General features: G+C 40.8%; 1 protein-coding gene and 2 pseudogenes across 3 annotated transcripts in view; 2 read left to right on the top strand and 1 right to left on the bottom strand.

Moving 5' to 3' along the window:
* The first annotated feature begins 7,823 nt into the window (after nt 1-7,823).
* LOC105475072 (family with sequence similarity 151 member B) overlaps nt 7,824-20,716 on the top strand; it is a 51,767-nt gene continuing 38,874 nt past the window's right edge. Inside the window, exon 1 of one of the 3 annotated variants that reach the window (XM_011730045.3) lies at nt 7,824-7,994. In XM_011730045.3, the coding sequence (XP_011728347.1) occupies nt 7,970-7,994 (25 nt within the window). In that variant the 5' untranslated portion in view covers nt 7,824-7,969. Of the gene's footprint in view, nt 7,995-13,897; nt 14,139-20,716 lie in introns of those variants that run through there. The other 2 variants (XM_071098755.1, XM_011730044.3) reach the window with 2 other exon arrangements.
* On the top strand, nt 16,785-20,709 carry LOC105475071 (large ribosomal subunit protein uL30-like; annotated as a pseudogene).
* LOC139363660 (ubiquitin-ribosomal protein eS31 fusion protein-like) lies at nt 17,499-19,080 on the bottom strand (annotated as a pseudogene).

Below are 20,716 nucleotides of genomic sequence, written 5' to 3'. Positions count from 1 at the left end.
GTTTTATACACAGGTATTAGATTTGTTTTCTTTGCTTAAAGAAATAAAGTCAGGTGTGTGAATGTACTTGCAGGAAATGGGAAACTATACTATAAAAAGTTGTGGAGCTAATCTGGGAAATAACTGAATATAAACATTTCAAGAATATGCATTAAAAACTGCACTTTAAAACTCAGTAAATAGATGTAATAGAACACAGCCAATCAGGGGTAATTTATAAACTGGAAGATAACTCAGGAGAAACTATTCACAGAGCAACATGGGAGACGGCTGGAAAAAAACAGAAGACCCATAGAGAATACAGTGAAAAATTCTAATGTGTTTCATTAGCTGTGAAGAGAGGTGAGAATAGGACCGAGCAAATACTTAGATAGAATGCAGAATTCTAAAAACTGATGAAAGACATGACCCCACACATTGTAGAAGCCAGACAAATCCCAAACAGAATAAACTAGAAAATCCACACATAGACACATAACAGGGCCAGGTGCAGTGGCTCACACCTGTAATCCCAGCACTTTGGGAGACCAAGGCAGGATGATCACGTGAGCTTGGGTTGAGACCAGAGTGAGCAACACAGACAGACACTGTCTCTAAAAAATAAAGTAATTTTAAAAAATAGCCAGGTTTGGTGGCTATGCCTGTGGTACCAGCTTCATGGGGGCTGAGGTGGGGGGATCACTTGAGCCCAGAAGGTTGAGGCTTCAGTGAGCTGTGATCGTGCAACAGAGCAAAACCTTGTCTCAAAAAAATAAAAAGGAAAAAGAAAAAAGACATTTAACAGGACAACTGGAAATGCTAGCTGACAGAGAAAAAGAGTCCAAGGAGCAATTTGTTCTTTCTAGTCAGAGGACCAGAAAGGAGGTTGGAGGCTATGGGGCAAAACCGTTTTTAATTTAATTGTACTATTCTAAGCCTCAGGAAAGATGCAGTAAGACCCACCTCCCCAACAGTAGACACCATGAGTAATGACTTGGAACATTCTGGACTTTCCTTGCTCTACATCAATCCCGCAGCAGTAAAGAGGTATCACTCTTCTCTTACCCCTGGTGCACTAGCGGCAGACATTGCAGGGCAGAACACTGGCAATGGTGTGGGGAGGCTTAAAGCCCTGACTTTCTGGCCAGAAACCAAGAATGGGGTTCTAGAAACCAGAGTATAGGTAAGATCACAAATAGGAGGGAACTAAAGGAAAAGAACCCTTAAAACTGTGAATAAAATCCTGGGATCATCTCCCAAGCTGTGTATGTGTGAAACTCACCAGAAGCAAGGTGAGCAAAGGTTCTGAATCCTGAATTACAGTGTAGGCCACTGTCCAGGTTTCAGATTAGCCACCAGATGGTGCACAATTGGGGCAAAGAACAGCTTAACAAAGGCAGTGAAAACTAACATTGGAACCACAGCCACCAAAAAACGGCCAGGATGTGTGCTTTGAAACTTAACTGGATTGATGGTCTGTTAAAACAAAAAACAAAACAAAAACATTCTTATGAGGATTTAAACAGGATAGAGAATATCATAATATTCCAAATATATCCCAGAAACAATCCGAAATTACTTGGCAAAGAACTAGTGAAACCTAAGCAACTCTCCAGGGAAAAGACAATGAACAAGAGCCAACTCTAAGGTTACCCAAATGTCAGAATTATCAGAAAAAGACTTAAACTAGTTATTTTATTTTTTATTTTATTTATTTTTGAGACAGTCTCTATCACTCAGGCTGGAGTGCAGTGGCATACTCTTGGCTCACTGCATCCTCCACCCCCAGGGTGCAAGTGATTCTCCTGCCTCAGCCTCCTGAGCAGCTGGAACTACAGGTGTGTACCACCATGCCCAGATAATTTTTTGTATTTTTAGTAGAGACTGAGTTTCACCCTGTTGGCCAGGCTGGTCTCAAACTCCTGACCTCAAGTGATCTGCCTGCCTGGGCCTCCCAAAGTGCTGGGATTACAGGCATGAGCCAGCACACCTGGCCGTTAAACTAGTTATTTTAATCATGCTACACAAAGTAAAGAAGACATTTCTCCAAAGGAAATATATAAAGTAAAGGTAAACACTGTTGAAATAAATGGAAAGCTAAAAGTCTCAGCATAGAAGCTATAAAAAGAATCAAGTGGAAATTGTAGAACTGAAAATACAATAACAAAATTTACAGGAAGGTCTCAACAACAGGATGAAGATGACTGAGGGAAGAGTCAGTAAATTTGAAGATACATGAGCAGAAATTATCCAGTCTGAATGACAAAGAGAAAAAAGTGAAAAAAATGAGAAGACCTTTGGGGATCTGTAGGACAATATCAAACGGTCTAATATTCATGTCTTAGGAGTCCAAAAAGAACAATTGGAAGAAAAAATATCTGAAGAAATAATAGTTGAAAACTTCCAAATATTTGGCAAAAGACAAGTATTTACATACATTTACATAGTATTCTATTTAAAACAGGTCTACTGGCACAGCAAATCCCAAAAAGGAAAACCGCACCCAGGCACATCATAATCAAAGTGATGAAACCAAGTGTAAAGAAAATATTTTGAAAGCAACTGGCAGAAAACAATACTTTGTATATAGGAGAACCAAAGATTTCAGTGATGGCAGATTTCTCATCAGAAACCATGGAGCAACATTTATAAAGTGCTTTAAAAAAGCAGCAAAACTGTCAACACAGAATCCTTTATCCAGCAAATATATTCTTTAGGAAAGAAGATGAAATAGAGATTTTCTTTTTTCTTTACTTTTTTTTTTTTTTTTTTTAAATGAGGTAGAGTCTTGCTCTGTTGCCCAGGCTAGAGTGCAGTGGTGTGATCTCAGCTCACTGCAATCTCCACCTCCTGGTTCAAGCAGTTCTCCTGTCTGAGCCTCCCGAGGAGTAGCTGGGATTACAGGTGCGTGGTACCATGCCTGGCTACTTTTTTTGTATTTGTAGTAGAGAGGAGTTTCACCATGTTGGTCAGGATGGTCTCAAACTCCTGACCTCAGGTGATCCACCTGCTTCGGCCTCCCAAAGTGCTGGGATTAGAGGCATGAGCCATCATACCTGGCTGAAATAAAGACATTTTCAGAAGAAGGAAAGCTATAATAATTCCATTGCTAGTAGTCCTCCTGTAACAGAAAGCTAAAGGAAGTTCATGGGGATGGAAAATGATTGCAAAGAAGGAAGAGCAACCAAAATGGCAAATCTCTGGATAAACCAAATAAATTTATATGTTTGTTAAAATATATGTTACTGCTGAAACAAAAACTTTATAACATCATCTGATGGGATTTTCAATGCATGCAGATGTAATACAGATGAAAACTGCATCCTCACCAAGGGGACAGTAAAAGAACCTACGTTGTAAGGTTTCTAAATTTCACATGAAGTGGTAAAAATTCTAAGTAGGTTACAAAAAGTTTGGTATGTAATGATCATCTCTAGAGCAACCATTTTAAAAAACTATGCAAGGAGATATGTTTAAAAAGCCAGCATATAAAGTGGAATTTGGAAAAATAATTAATTCAAAATAAAGTCAGCAAGGAAAACAAGTGTAAAGAAAGTAAGAGACCAACAAGAAAAATTAATGATAAAATGGTACACTTAAATCCAGCTGTATCAAAAATCACAGTAGGCCAGTTGTGGTGGCTAATGTCCATAATCCCAACACTTTAGGAGGCTGAAGCAGGAAGATTACTTGAGGCCAGGAGTTCAAGATCAGACTGGGCAATGTAGTGAGGCCCTGTATCTGCATAAAATTTAAAATAAAAGAATTAGCCAACCATGGTAGTGCATGCCTGTAGTCCTGGCTACTCAGGAGGCTGACGTGGGAGGATCATTAGAGTCCAGTAGTTTGAGACTGCAGTGAGCTGTGATCATACCACTGTACTCCAGCCTGGACCACTGAGCAAGACCCTGTCCCTAAAAATAAAAATAAAAAACAATTATATTAAATGTAAATGGTCTAAATATGGCAACTAAAACACACAGATTGGAATTTTTTTTTTTTTTTTTTTTTTTGGATCGACTCTCACTCTCATGCAGGCTGGAGTGCAGTGGCATGATCCTGGCTTACTGCAACCTCCACCTCCCAGGTTCAAGTGATTCTCCTGCCTCAGCCTCCTGAGTAGCTGGGATTACAGGCATGTACCACCATGCCTGGCTAATTTTTTATTTCTTTTTATTAGAGATAGGGTTTCACCATTTTGCCCAGTCTGGTCTTGAACTCCTGTCCTCAACTGATCTGCCTGTCTTGGCCTCCTAAAGGACTGGAATTACAGGCATGAGCCACCGTGCCCGGCCAGATAGATTTTTTTTTAACCTAAATTATATGCTATCTGTACAAGCCATTTATGATACAATGGCACATGCAGGGTAAAAAGTAAAAGGTTGGAAAAAGATATTCCATGCAAACACTAAAAAGAAGAAAACGGGACAAAGCTGGAGTGGTTATTTTGCTATCAGACAAAGCAAACTTCAGAACAATGAATATTACCTGTAATTTATTTTTTAATTAATTAATTAATTTATGAGACAGGGTCTCATTGTATTGCCCAGGCCTAGAGTGCAGTGGCTATTCACAGGCACAGTCATGGCACACTACAGCCCTTGAACTTAGGCTCTTAACCCATCCTCCTGCCTCAGCCTCCTAGGTAGCTGAGCCTACAGGTGCATGCCACTGCACCCAGTTCCCCTGTGATTTATTATTGCGTTTCATAGACTGGATACCAAGCTCAGAGAGAGAGTAATCTGACCAAAGTCACACAGCTAGAAACTAAATTGGAATTTAAGGGAACACTTTCTAGCTATTAGGACTCTCTGAAAATGTATTCATGCAGTGCTTTGTTTTGATTTTGAGACAGTCTTGCTCTGTGGCCCAGGTGGAGTGCAGTGGTGTGATCATGGCTCACTGCAGCCTCAACTTCCTGGGCTCAAGCAGTCCTCCCACCTTAGCCTCCTGATTAGCTGAGACTACAGGCACATGCCAACACACCTGGCTTGTTTTTTATTTTTTGTAGAGATGAGTCTCCTCCTGCCTCAGCCTCCCAAAGTGCTGGGATCACATGTGTGAACCACCATGCCTTGCCTTTATTCCTATTTAGATGTCACCAAAAGCAGTCCCAGACTCAAACTGGGGCCTGTGTCCCACATTCTAATTGTTATATTCTTTCCCCAGTGCAGCATGTACCCTTAACTTACAAAACCCTTGTTTTGTGCCAAAAAAGTAATTAGACTTATTTTTACCATAAAATTTCCAAACACTCAGAAGTAAAGGAAATAGTAGGATGAAAATCTATATACCCAGCTTACAAAGTCCTCCAAGTCAACACTATCAAGATTTGCCTCTTTTGCTTCCTCCATCCTTTAATTTCTTTGCTGGAGCATTTTAAAGCAAATATCAGACATATCCTTTCATGTCTCACACTTCGATATGCAGCTCTAAAAATAAGGACAGTGAAGAGGAATATTGTAAAATATATGAAAATATTGTGGTAATATTGTGACCAATATGTCATAAAAACTTAGCAAACTGATGCAGGAACAGAAAACCAAATACCACATGCTCTTATAAATGTGGGAGCTAAATGATGAGACACATGGACACAGATTGGGGAACACCACACTGGGACTTTTGGAGGGTGGAGGGTGGAAGGAGGTAGAGGATCAGGAGAAATAATGAATGGGTACTAGGATTAATACCTGGGTGATGAAATAATCTGTACAACAAACCCCTATAACACAGTTTACCTATATAACAAACCTGCACTTGGACCCCTGAAGTTAAAAGTTAAAAAAAAAAAAAAGAAAGAAAAAAAAAAAGCTGGGCACAGTGGCTCATGCCTGTAATCCCAGCACTTTGGGAGGCCAAGGTGGGGTGGATCACTTGAGGTCAGAAGGTCGAGACCAGCCTGGCCAACGTGGTGAAACCCTGTCTCTACTAAAAATGCAAAAATTAGCCAGGCGTGGTGGTGCATGCCTGTAATCCCAGTTACTCAGGAGGCTGAGGCAGGAGAATCACTTGAACCCGGGAGGTGGAGGTTGCAGTGAGCCGAGATCGTGCCACTGCACTCCAGCCTGGGACAACAAAGTGAGACTTCATCTAAAGAAAAAGAAAAAAAAGTTTTTTAAAGAAGACTTGTACTGCAATCAATACCATCAAGAAACTGAAAAGACAATCTGCACAATGGGAGAATATATTGCAAATATTTGCAAATTATCTGTTAATTTGTATTGAGACTATACAAAGAATTCTCACAGTTGAAATGAGCACAGGATTTGAGAAGACATTTCTCCAAAGGAAATATATAAATGACCGATAAGCACCTGAAAATAGGCTCAACATTATTAGTAGGGAAATGCAAATCAAGATAATGAGGTAGTACTTCATATCTACTAGGATTATAATTAAAAACAACACATAATAACAAGGAGTACTGGTGAGGACGGGGGGAAACTGGAATCTTCATACACTGCTGGTAGGAATGAAAGATGGTACAGCTGCTTTGCAAAACTGGCAGTTCCTCACACAGTTAAACAGAGTTACTATATGAACAAGTTAGTTCCACTCCTAGGTATGTACACAGATATGTACGCAGAAATGTGTTCATATACGTCCACGCAAAACTTGTCAATAAATGTTCATAGCAGCATTATTCATAAAAGACAAAATGTGGAAACAACCCGAATATCCATCAGCTGTTGAATGGACACACATAAAATGTGGTATATACAAACTGGAATTTATTCCAACATAAGAAGGAAGAAAGTACTGACACATGCTAAAACATGGATGAATTTTGAAAACATGCCAAGTGAAAGAAGCCAGATACAAAGATCATACATACAGTCTGTGATTCTATTTACATCAAATTCCAGAATAGGCAAATTCATGAGACAGAAAGTAGATGAATTGTTGCCTGGGGGTAGGAAGGGGGCAAATGGAGAGTGATTGCTTTGGAGTGATGAAAAATATTTTATCTGAAAGGCTGGGCAAGAATCGCTCCCCTTTGTATTATGTGTCAGGTGATGATAGTTATCCTAACTCTACCACTGGCAGATTGAGTTTTTTGGTCACAGAAGCCGAAAATGGCAGAGCTTTGTTGCTAATTCTGATCACTAGTTTGGCATCAGAAAGTAATGAGTTAAGGAGGGCTAGAAAGACAGTGGATGGGAGAACCCAGTTGCTGGGAGCGTTTTCTGAGTGAACACTGGTAGAGAGACAGAAAGGGAGAAGAAAACTTTAGGTTATCTGCTCGATAACTGTACAAAAACTTTTTTTTTTTTTTTTTTTTTTTGACAGAGTCTACCTCTATCGCCCAGGCTGGAGTGCAGTGGTGCGATCTCGGATCACCTCCACCTCTCTGGTTCAAGCCATTCTTGTGCCTCAGCCTCGCTAGTAGCTGGGATTACAGGCGCGCACCACCATGCCCGGATAATTTTTAAAATTTTCAGTAAGGACGGGTTTTCACCATGTTGGCCAGGATGGCCTCGAATTCCTGACCTCAAGTGATCCGCCCACGTCGGCCTCCCAAAGTGCTGGGAGTACAGGCGTAAGCCACCGTGCCCGGCCAGAAACACTGATTTTTATCAGTAATGATTCCACACCCTTTTAGGATATTACTAACATTTAAAAGAAAATATATCCAACTTTTGAAATTCGTGCTCCACTCCAGCAACTGCTTTCAATCGGAGTTCCATCCTCCGCCGCAGTATTCCCTAATGCAGCGTTATCTTCAGAGCTACCACCTGCTTCCGAAACCTTTCGGAGGAGCGCTTGGCCAACACCTGCCCGGCGGAGCGGCCCGAAAGCGAACCTCGAACGCCAGCCTCTGCGCCTGCGTGCCGCGGCTCCATTTGGTTCCGCTTCGCTGGCGCCCGCCTTGCTCTTCCCCTGCCTGAGGCCTGTGGTTTGTGGAGTCGAATCTCCGTGCCGCCAGTGCCCGGTTAGCAGGGGCGCCAGCCGCTGGGCGCCTGCGCGGACGGCGGGCGTCATCACCATGGCAGCATCCGCTGGAGGCCCAGGTAAGCGCCAAGCACGCGGCCTCTGCCTGGAGGTGGGGCGCTTTGAGAGGCTCCGCCGGCGGCACCCTCCCTTTGTGGGCTCCCGCGGTCCTCCTTGCTAGGGACCTAGGAGCGCGCCGCGCAGTACCGGGCGGCTGGGCTTGAAGCCCGCTCCGCACTCGGGGCGCGCCCCCGATCGCCTGCCGATGACCTTGGTTTGCCGGGTGGGCGTTAAGGGACAGGCGTTAGGGGGAGGTCGGAGAATGGCAGAGTCAGTGTCTTTTGAGGTCTTGGTTGGAAGAAAAGGAATGTTTCCCTAATTCCTTAATTTCCGCAGACCGCATGGGGGCGGTCTGGGTCAGTCGGTTCCTCTTTGGAAACTCGGGGAGGCTTGGGAATGCGGACGGTGGGCCGGGCCCGGCGTAGTCCGGCTGCTGAGCGCGCGGCCTGGAAACCTGGCAGAGTGCGGCTCGCTTGTTTCCCCTTGGAGTCAAGTGCTTCAACTTGCGGAACAATAGTTCCACTCTTGAACGTTACAGTATCTTTTCTGTAAACTGAAGTAGTGGCATGAGACAACCTCAGTGACGCGTTCTTTCTTCAGTTTAGATTTTTTTCCCTAATTGTAAAAATAATACACGCTTTCACCATTCTGACTAGCGGGCTGTATAAATACGGATTCTCTTCTGAATCGATGCACGGTTTACAGAATCTTGGAATAACACGTGTGTGTAAGCGAAAAATGTCCAGGTTCTGATAAATGCCATTATAGAACATTTATAAAGTATATTAGTATAGAGAAGTAGGAAAAAAAAATTCCCCAAATGCTGATACCCACAGGCACCACTACTAACTTTTTGTTATTTTCTAACAACCCTGACTCTTAAAAATAGAGTTAAGGTCATGGTAAACATAATTTTTAAAATCCTGCCTCTTACAGTATTCCATGTCACCAAGGTTTTTATAAACATAATTTTGAATGACTGAATTGTTTTACACAATTATATTGTATACAATACAGTTATATTGTAATTAACCAGTCTCCTAATGTTGAACATTAGTCAGTTGTTTCCTGTTTAGTTTTGTTAGAATTCATTCTGTAATAAACATTTTTGCATTGTTCTTCCTCAGTTATGTTTTTGGTTTGTTTTTATCCTGGACATGATTCTTGTAACTGAAATTACTGGGTCAAAGGATGTGAACTTTTTTTTCTCTTTTTTAAGACCTGTGCTAAACCTCCATAGAACATTTTCTTCAGACCAGAGTTTTCCATTTTTAACTCTTGGGTTCTTTACTTCTCAGTATAAATCCTTTTAAAGCCTGGTTTTCCTAAGAATCCAAACAAATCTGGGACAAAGCCCACACTCAAGACTTACACCATTCTCACTCACAGGCTGTATAAATCCAGGTTCTCTTCTGAATCGATGCAAGGTTTACGGAATCTTGGGGGAAAAAATGTGTGCATAAGTGAAAAACGTCCAATTCCTGACAAATACCATTTTTTAAAAAACAAATTTTCGGGCTGGGCACGGTGACTCACGCCTGTAATCCCAGCACTTTGGGAGGCCGAGGCGGGCGGATCACGAGGTCAGGAGATCAAGACCATCCTGGCTAACACGGTGAAACCCCGTCTCTACTAAAAATACAAAATAATTAGCCGGGCGTGATGGCGGGCGCCTGTAGTCCCAGCTACTCGGGAGGCTGAGGCAGGAGAATGGCGTGAACCCGGGAGGCGGAGCTTGCAGTGATTCGAGATCCTGCCACTGCACTCCAGCCTGGGCGACAGAGAGAGACTCTGTCTCAAAACAAAAACAAAAACAAAAAAACAAATTTTCTTCTCATTACCGAGTTGTTGATAAAACTAATTCTTAACCAGATTCTTCTGTTATATGTCATTTTTCCCCCTTACTTAAAAAAAAAAATACATTCTTAACATAAAAGAGTTAAAAAGGCACAATAGGATGTATAGTGAAAAGTTCCCTCCTGGCCGGGCGTGGTGTTTTACGCCTGTAATCTGAACACTTTGAAAGGCTTGAGCCCTGGAGTTTGGATCAGCCTGGGCAACACAGGGAGGACTTGTCTCTACAAAAAATACAAATAAATTAGCCAGGTATGGTGGTGGCACATGCCTGTGGACCCAGCCACTCAGGAAGAGACTGAGGTGGGAGAATCGCTTGAGCCTGAGAGAGGCTGCAGTGAGCCAAGAACATGCCAGCCTGGGCAACAAAGCCAGAGCCTTAAAAAAAAATTAATAAATTTAAAAAAATCCTTACTGATGTATAATTTGCATACTATTAATATACAATTTACTCATTTAAAGAGTATAATTCAGTGATTTTAGCTTATTTGTTTGATTTTAGCTTATTCACAGACTTGTGCAACAATTGCCACAATTTTAAAACATCTTCACCTTACAAAAAGAAACACTTCCCCATGCCCCATCCTTTAAACCCAGAGCCACTATTCTTCTACTTTCTATCTCTTTGAATTTGCCTATTCTGGATGTTTCATATAAGTGGAATCACCCAACATAGACCCTCATATGTCTGGCTGCTTCCGCTTGTCATAGTGTTTTCAAGATTCATCCATCTTGTAGCATGTTTCAGTACTTCTTTCCTTTTTATGGCCAGAAAAGGAATTGCATGAAACACCACATTTTGTTTATCCACTCAGTTGATGGACATTTGAGTTGTTTCCATCTTTTGGGTATAGTGAATAATGCTACTGTGAACATGCGTGTACAAGTGTTTGTGTGGACATATGGTACACTGTCTTTAATGGTAAGTCAATTCTCGTAGTTGCTTTTGGAAACTGGAAGGAACCTTAACGATTGTCTCATCCAGGGGTCAGCAAATAGCAAACTTTCTTTTTTAATTTTATTTTTAATTGACAAATAATAACTGTATATTTGTGAGGTATAATGTGATGTTACGATACATGTATACATGTTAGAATGATTAAGTCAGGCTAATTAATATATCCATCACCTCATATACTTATCATTTCTTTGTAATGAGAGCATTTAAAGTCTACTCATTTAGGAATTTCAAAATATATAATACACTATTATTAGTATTATTATTATTATTGAGACAGGGTCTTGCTCTGTCACCCAGGCTGGAGTGCAGTGGTGTAGTCATGGCTCACTACAGCCTTGACTCCCTGGGCTCAAGTGATCCTCCTGCCTCAGCCTCCTGAGTAGCAGGGACTACAGGCACACACCACCATGCCCAGGTTATTATTATTTTATTTAGTAGTAGAGACAAGGTCTTGCTTCATGCCCAGGCTGGTCTCGAACTCCTGAGCTTAAGCAGTCCTTCCGCCTCGACCTCCCAAAGTGCTGGAGTTACAGTTGTGAGCCAGCATGCCCAGAGTTATTAACTGTAGTCACCATGCTGTGCAATAGATCTTGGGAACTTACTCCTCCTGTCTAACCAGAACTTTGTACCCTTTGACATATTCCCCTCCCATCCAGTTGCCCCGGCTGCATCCCTAGCCTCTGGTAACCACCACTCTACTTTCTACTCCTGTAAGCTCTACTTTTTGAAATTCCACATGTAAGACTGCATGTAAGACTATGCAGTGTTTTTCTTTCCATACCTGGCTCATTTCATTTAGCATACTGTCCTCCAGGTTTCTTCATTTGTCACAGATGACAGAATTTTCTTCTTTTTAAAGGCTGAATAGTACTCCATTGTGTATCTCTGCCACATTTTCTTTATCCATTTACCCACTGATGGCTCTTAGCTTGTTTCCATATCTTGGTGGTCAGCAAACTTTTTCTGTAAAGAGCCAGATATTAAATTTTGGGCTTTGCAGGGCATACATTTCTGTTCCAACTAATCAACTCTGCTATGGTAGCTGGAAAACAGCCACAGGTTGCACGGGAAAGGAGGTTGGGATAAATGGAGCACAGAGGTTTGGAGCAGCAACACTGTGATTCCATGTGATATTGTAGTGGTAAATACATGCCATTGTACAAGCATCCCTTGTTTTATTGTACTTCACTTTATTACACTTTGAAGATAATACTTTTTTTTTTTTTTTTTTACAAATTGAAGGTTTGTGGCAACCTTGTATTGAGCAAGTCTATTGGTGCCGTATTTTTCAATAGCATGTGTTCACTTTGTGTCTGTCACATTTGGGGAATTCTTGCAATATTTCAAATTTAAAAATTATTATATTTTAAAAATTATTATATTTATTATGGTGATCTGTGATCAGTGATCTTTAAATGCCACAATAATAATTGTTTTGGGGCACCACAAAGTCAAACTGAATCTGTAAATGTGGCGTGTGAGCCTTGCCGGCTTGGGCAGTGCATGCTGACCGGCTTGGCGAGGATAAAAACTAAATACATAAATATGGTGTGTGTTCAGACTGCTTCGCCAGCCAGCCATATTCCTGTCTCTCTCCCTCTCCTAGGGTCTTACTATTTCCTGAGACACAACAGTATTGAAATTAGGCTGGTTAATAACCATAGAATGGGCTCTAAGTGTTCACATGAAAGGAAGAGTCACCTGTTCCTCACTTAAAATTGAAAGCTAGAGGGCTGGGCACAGTGGCTGTAATCCCAGCACTCTGGGAGGCTGAGGTCATCACATGAAGCCAGCAATTCAAGACCAGCCTGGGCAACGTACCAAGACCTTGTCTCTACAAAAAATTTTAAAAATTAGCTGGCCATGGTGGTACGCACCTGTAGTCCTAGCTACTTGGGATGCCGAGGCAGGAGGATCACTTGAGCCCATGAATTTCAGATTACAGTGAGCTATGATTGCACCACTACACTCCAGCCTGGGCAACAGAGTGAGACTTGTCTCTGAAAAAAAACAGAAACAAAATCAAAAGCTAGAAATGATTAAGCTTAGCGTGAAAAACATTTTGAAAGCTGAGAGAGGCCTCTTGTGACAAACAGCTAAGTTGTCAATGCAAAGGAAAAGCTCTTGAAGAAAATTAGAAGTGCCACTCCATGGAAAACACAAATTATAAGAAAGCAAAACAGCCCTATTGCTGATATGGAGAAAGTCTGAGCGGTCTGGATAGGTCAAACCAGCCACAACATTCCCGTAAGCCAAAGCCTAATCCAGAGTAAGGCCCTAACTCTCTTCAATTCTGTGAAGACTGTGAGAAGTACAGAAGCTACAGAAGGGGAGCTGGAGATTCGCAGAGGTTGGTTCATGAGGTTTAAGGGAAAAAGCTGTTTCTACAACAAAAAATTTCGAGGTGAAGCAGCAGGTGCTGATAGGGAAGCTACAGCAAGTGATCCAGAAAATCTAGCTAAGATCATTGATGAAAGTAGCTATACTAACAGTAGATCTCTTTCTTTCTTTCTTTCTTTCTTTCTTTCTTTCTTTCTTTCTTTCTTTCTTTCTTTCTTTCTTTCTTTCTTTCTTTCTTTCTTTCTTTCTTTCTTTCAAGACAGGGTCTCCTTCTGTAACACAGGCTGGAGTACAGTGGCACGATCATGGCTCATTGCAGCCTTGATCTCCTGAGCTCAATCGATCCTCCCACCTCAGCCCCCCAAGTAGCTGGAACTATAGGCACATACCACTACAGCCTACTAATTTTTGTATTTTTTGTAGAGATGGGATTTCGTCATGTTGCCCCAGCTGGTCTTGAACTCCTGGGCTCAAGTGATCCTCCCACCTCAGCCTCCCAAAGTGCTGGGACTACAAGCATGAGCCACTGTGCAGGGCCAACAATAGATTTTCAGTGTAAATAAAATAGCCTTCTGTTGTAAGAAGATGCCATTAGAACTTTGATTGCTGGAGGGAAAAAGCCAATATTTGGCTTAAAAGCTTCAAAAGACAGGCTGACTTTCTTGTTAGGGCTAATGCAGCTGATGACTTTAAGTGGAAGCCAGTGCTCATTTACTATACTGAAAATCACAGGGTACTTAAGAATTATGCTACATCTACTTCTCTGCCTGTGCTCTAGAAATGTAACAACAAAGCCTGGATGACAGCACATCTGTTTATAGCATGATTTACAGAATATTTTAAGCCCACTGTGGAGACCCACTGCTCAGGAAAAAAAAGATTTCTTTCAAGGTGTTACTGTTCATTGACAAGGCACCTGGTCACCCAAGAGCTCTGATGGAGATATGCAAAGAGATTGATGTTGTTTTCCTGCATGCTTGCGTCTATTCTGCAGCCCGTGGATCAAAGGGTAATCTTGACTTTCACATCTTATTATTTGAGCAATGTTTTGTAAATCAGTAGCTGCCATAGATAGTGATTTCTCTGATGAATGTGGGCAAAGAATCATCATCCTAGATTCCATCAAGAAGATTTGTGATTAATGGGAGAAAGTAAAGATATCAACTTTAACAGGAGTTTGGAAGAAGTTGATTCCAACTCTCATGAGTGACTTTGAGGGATTCAAGACTTCAGTAGAGGATGTAACTGCAAATGTGATAGAAATAGCAAGAGAAGGTGGGGCACAGTGGCTCACACCTGTAATCCCAGCACTTTGGGAGGCCGAGGCAGGTGGATCATGAGGTCAGGAGATGGAGACCATCCTGGCTAACACAGTGAAACCCAGTCTCTACTAAAAATACAAAAAATTAGCCGGGCATGGTGGCAGGTGCCTGTAGTCCCAGCTACTCGGGAGGCTGAGGCAGGAGAATGGCGTGAACCCAGGAGGTGGAGCTTGCAGCGAACCGAGATAGCGCCACTACACTCCAGCCTGGGCGAAAGAGCGAGACTCTGTCTCAAAAAAAAAAAAAAGAAATAGCAAGAGAACTAGAATTAGAAAGGAGCCTGAAGATGTGACTATATTATTGCAATTTTATGATAAGACTTTAATGAACTAGGAGTTCCTTCTTATGTATGAGCAAAGACAGTAGTTTCTTGAGATGTAATCTACTTCTGGTGAAGATGCTGTGAACATTGTTGAAATGACCACAGATGATAAAGAATATTACATACACTTAGTTGTTAAAGCAGCAGCAGAGTTTGAGAGAATTGACTGTCATTTTGTAAGTTCTCCTGTGGGTAAAATGCTATCAAACAGGACTGTGTGCTACAGAGAGATCTTTCATGAAAGGAAGAATCCACTGATATCAATAGCTTCATTGTCTTCTTTTAAGAAATTGTCACAGCCACCACAGCCTTCAGCAACCACCACCCTGATTGGTCAGTAGCCATCAACATTGAGGCAAGACCCTCCACCAGTCAAAAGATTACAGCTAGCAGAAGGCTCAGATGATTGTTGCCACTTTTTAGCAATAAAGTGTTTTAAAATCAAGGTATGCACATTGTTTTTAGACATAATGCTATTGTACACCTAATAGGCTACAGTGTAACAGTGTAAACATAACTGTTATACATACTGGGAAACTAAAAATTGTGTGACTTGCTTTATTGTGATACTCACTTTATTCCAGTGGCCCATAACTGAACCTGCTATCTCAGATATACACCTAGACATCTGTCAAAACCTATAAAATGTATGACACCAAGAGTGAATTCTAATGTAAACTATGGACTTTAGTTAATAACAAAATGTCAGTATTGGCTCATCTAGTCTAACAGACATACCACACTAATGCAAGATGTTAAAAATTGGGGATATTTAAATAAAAGCAATTTTGTAATTTCCAAAAAAACAAGAACTGGGGAAATTGAGGGAAGAGTGGGGATGATATGGGAACTTTGCTCTTTTTGCTAATTTTTTTTTTTTTTTTTTTTTTTTTTTGAGACGGAGTCTTGCTTTGTCACCCAGGCTGGAGTGCAGTGGCATGATCTCGGCTCACTGCAACCTCTGCCTCCTGGATTTGAGCTATTACCCTGCCTCAGCCTCCTGAGTAGCTGGGACTACAGACGTGAGCCACCACACCCTGCTAATTTGTGTATTTCTAGTAGAGAAGGGGTTTCACCATATTGGCCAGGCTGGTCTTGAACTCCTGACCTCAGATGATCTGCCCACCTCGACCGACCAAAGTGCTGGGATTACAGGCATGAGCTACCATGCCCAGCCTAATTTTTTTCCGTAAATGAAAACTGCTTAAAAGGCCAGGCATGGTGGCTCACACCTGTAATCTCAGCACTTTGGGAGACTCAGGGTGGCTGACTGCTTGAGGCCAGGAGTTTGAGACCAGCCTAGCCAACATGGTGAAACACCATTTCTACTAAAAATACAAAAAGTAGCCAATGTGATGGCGCATGCATGCCGGTAATCTCAGCTGCTCGGAAGGCTGAAGCACAAGAATCACTTGAACGCAGGAGGCGGAGATTGCAGTGAGCTGAGATCATCCCCCTGCACTCCAGCCTGAGTGACAGAGCAAGACTGTCTCAAAATAAATAGATAAATAAATAAATAAACTGCTCAAAAACTCAATCTTAAAAAAGTTGCAACTATTTTTGCCTTTCTCTTGGTCCTGTTTTCAGAGTTCCAGCCTGTTTAAATAATAATACTAAGACCCTAGATCATAGGTAATTGGATCCTCTTTTAAGTTTTAAGATATATACAGTTGTGGCTTAAATACAAACTAACAATTTCACTTAGTAAAAGGGTAAGGAAAACTTTTTACTTTAAATGTTTTTAAATTCTAGAGTCCTGATATTTTATTATTACTTTGTAGGTTGCCTTTATAAAAATTCTGAATGCAGTATGTGTAGTTGAAAAGTGCTTTGGAAATATCCAAATATCCAATATGAACCATTAACCAACATTTAGGTTTTTCTGGTAACGTCATGCTTATCAGATCTCTGAATCATTTGGTGTATCTCAAAACCTTCTTTTTTTTTTTTTTTTTTTTTTTTTTTTTTTTTTTTTTGAGACAGAGTCTCGGTCTGTCGCCCAGGCTGGAGTGCAGTGGCTGGATCTCAGCTCACTGCAAGCTCCGCCTCCCGAGTTCACGCCATTCTCCTGCCTCAGCCTCCCGAGTAGCTGGGACTACAGGCGTCCGCCACCTCGCCCGGCTAGTTTTTTGTATTTTTTTAGTAGAGACGGGGTTTCACTGTGTTAGCCAGGATGGTCTCAATCTCCTGACCTCGTGATCCGCCCATCTCGGCCTCCCAAAGTGCTGGGAAAACCTTCATTTTTAACAGCCACATTAGTCATATATTCTATCATGCATATGTACTGATTTAATTATTTTCCTATTGTCAGACATTTGTTATAGCCGATCGATAATGTGCCTTCTAAAATGGCTACCTTAATATTTTAAAGAATGTTGGCCATGTGTTGCCATCTTAGTATGAAAGGTCTATGACTCTATTATATGTGCCAAATAGGGCCATGTGTTTTGAGTGGGAGACTGCTTTGGGGATAGTGAATCCTCCACCTAACTGTCTTTTTTTTTTTTTTTAATTCTGCAGCCCAGTATTAGAAGTGGTTGCTAAGTCCCTCGTATGTTAGTTAGAATTTGTCTTTATATGCCCCTCCATTCTCTGATCAAATTTTACTTTTTCTCAATATCTTATCAGCAGTTTCCGATAGCCATTTTTAGGTTTTGGGTTTTTGGTTTTTTGGGGGGGGTTTAAAAAAGATGTTAGCTCATGTCTTTTATTAGCTCATACGCAATTACTTGTCTTCTGGTTTGTTGAAGCAGTAATCAGACAACATTTGCCACAATAATGTCTGTCAAAGTAGCTTGCCATAAACACTCCAGCACCATCTGAATGGCACTCTCGACAAAGGTGACTAATTTTGCCATTCTCATCCACCTTGTAGTATTTCAGGACCGCCAGCTTCACCTGCTTTCTCTTGTGTTTATTATTCTTGGGAGTGGTGTAAGACTTCTTCCTTTTCTTAGCACCACCACAAAGTCTCAACCCAAGATAAAGGGTAGACTCCTTTTGAATGTTGTAGTCAGACAGAGTACGTCCATCTTCCAGTTGCTGGCCAGCAAGGATCTGTCTTTGCTGATTAGGAGGAATTCCTAGATTTTGGCCTTTACCTTTTCTATTGTGTCTGAGGGTTCAACCTTGAGGGTGGTGGTCTTCCCCGGAAGGGATTTTACGAAATCTGTGTTTTGGTGGCAGCTCCACCACAGATGGCAGATGGGAAAAAAACAAACAAAAAAGGAAGAAGCAGTTTCAGATTTTTAACTGTTGTTAGGCAGAGTTAACAAACAAATAATTAACAGAGGAAAGATTCTCATGCTTGGGGACTTTGCAGCCACTTGCTAGGCTCTTAATAAACGTTCGGAGCATGAACAAGGATTAGGGAGGTAAAATTATGGACACCCTTTGTTCAGCATTTTCTTCCTGTATGTTATGATATAGTATGGAGTGGATCTGGGTTCAGATATTTTTGCTACCACTTATCTTAGTCTTTGTTAACTCACACATTTTAATGCTTAATCAAGAGAAAATGTGTTATACCAAAAAGTAGTTGAAGGATATGAGAATTACGTATATTGCACATGCTAGATAAACTTATGAATCCTAATTCAAGAGATTACTTGCTCACTCATATAGATGTTGCTCAGAATAATCTGAAGGTAGATATGCAGTAAAATATGCAATTTAAATATTAAATTGCTAATATAAATGTAGAATGGGGCTTCAGGTAGAGGAAACAAGTGAGTAAAACTTAGAATTTTAAATATAGCTTTGACTTTACCTCAGTTTTCCTTATATTTCTGGGACCAGCATTGTAGAGAACATCATATGTAATTTCCAGTTTTTAAATATCCACTTGAGTTTTAGTTTCTTCCTACATTCTTATGCTTCTAATGTTCAGACTATCCTATATGTCTACTAATTATAATATATAACATGTTTATATTACATACTTGCCACATCATAATACTTGCTCTCTATTTTTAAAATCTTATATTTTTCCCAGTCTAACTACTTTGTTATTATCCCTCAATATCTTGTCTGTGCTTTATTAAATTTTTTTTCCACCCCATAACTCAGCAATCCCTTTCCCGGTCATATACCCAAAGGAAATGAAATCACCACTTTGTAAAGATATCTGCACCCCCATGTCCATTGCAGCATTATTTACAGTAGCCAGGGTATGGAAACAACAAGTGTTTGTTGATAGATGAGTGAATAAATAAACTGTGGTACACAGATAAAATGGAATATTATTCAGTCCTAAAGAAGAATGAGAACTTGCCATTTTCCACAACATAGATGAGCCTGGAGGACATTATGCTAAGTAAAATAAGCCAGACACGGAAAGAAAAATAGTGCATGATCTCACTTATATCTGGAATTAAAAAATCAAATATAACAGAAATAGATGACAAAACAATGGCTACGGGGAGGAGGGACACAGAGGAAATGGGGAGATGTAGGTTAGAGGATACAGAACAGATATGTAAGATGAGCAAGTTGCCTCTTTTTCTGGCTGGAACCGTGGAAGGTGTGGAAGACAAGAAGGTTCCTGCTGTGCCAGAAACCCTTAAGAAAAAGCAAAGGAATTTTGCAGAGCTGAAGATCAAGTGCCTGAGAAAGACGTTTGACCAAAAGATGCTTCAAAAGGCAAGGAGGAAGCTTATCTATGAAAAAGCAAAGCACTGTCTCAAGGAATATAGGCAGATACACAGAACTGAAATTCGAATGGCAGGGATGGCAAGAAAAGCTGGCAACTTCTGTGTACCTGCAAAACCCAAATTGGCATTTGTCTTCAGGATCAGAGGTGTCAGTGGTGTGAGCCCAAAGGTCCAAAAGGTGTTGCAGCTTCTTCGCCTTCATCAAATCTTCATTGGAACCTTTGTGAAGCTCAACAGGCTTCAGTTAACATGCTGAGGATTGTAGAACCATATATTGCTTGGGGATACCCAAATCTGAAGTCAGTAATCTACAAGTGTGGTTATGGCAAAATCAATAAGAAGCGAATTGTTTTAACAGATAACACTTTGCTCGATCTCTTGGTAAATACGGCATCATCTACATGGAAGATCTGATTCATGAGATCTATACTGTTGGAAAACACTTCAGAGAAGCAAATAACTTCCTGTGGGCCTTCAAATTATCTTATCCATGAGGTGGAATGGAGAAAAAGACCATCCATTTTTTATTTTATTTTATTCTATTTTATTTTATTTTATTTTTGAGACAAGAGTCTTGCTCTGTCATCTAGGCTGGAGTGCAGTGGCGTGATCTCAGCTCACTGCAACCTCCGCCTCCCATGTTCAATTGATTCTCCTGCCTCAGCCTCTGGAGTAACTGGGATTACAGGCGTGTGCCACCACACCTGGCTAATTTTTTTTTTGTATTTTTGTTAGAGACGGGGTTTCACCATGTTGGCCATGCTGGTCTCGAACTCCTCACCTCAAGTAACCTGCCTGCCTCAGCCTCCCAAAATTCTGGGATTACAGGTGTGAGCCACTGCACCTAGCTGAGAGACCACCCATTTTGTAGAAGGGAGAGATGCTGGCAGCAGGGAGGACCAGATCAACAGGCTTATTAGAAGAATGAACTAAGATGTCTACCATGATTATTTTTCTAAGTTGGTTGGTTAATAAACAGTACCTGCTCTCAAGTTAAAAAAAAAAAAAAAAAAAAAAAAGATGAACAAGTCAAGATCTAATGTGTAACATGAGGACTCCAGATTGTACTGTATATAAGGGATTCATGTTAAATGAGATTTTAGCTGTTCTTGCCACACACAGAGAAAATAGATATGTGAGATGATGGATATGTTAATTTGCTTCATTATAGTAACCTTTTTACTATCTATCTATATCACATAACAGCATATGTGTATCTTAAATATATATAACAAAATTAATTTTAAAAATTTTATCCTATAAAAAACAATATTAATTTACATGTAAATAC

The sequence above is a fragment of the Macaca nemestrina genome, chromosome 6, assembly GCF_043159975.1.
Source record: "Macaca nemestrina isolate mMacNem1 chromosome 6, mMacNem.hap1, whole genome shotgun sequence".
NCBI classification, from domain to species: Eukaryota; Metazoa; Chordata; class Mammalia; order Primates; family Cercopithecidae; genus Macaca; species Macaca nemestrina.
Note: the sequence above shows the minus strand (reverse complement) of the source record. Positions and strands in the feature narration are given on the sequence as shown.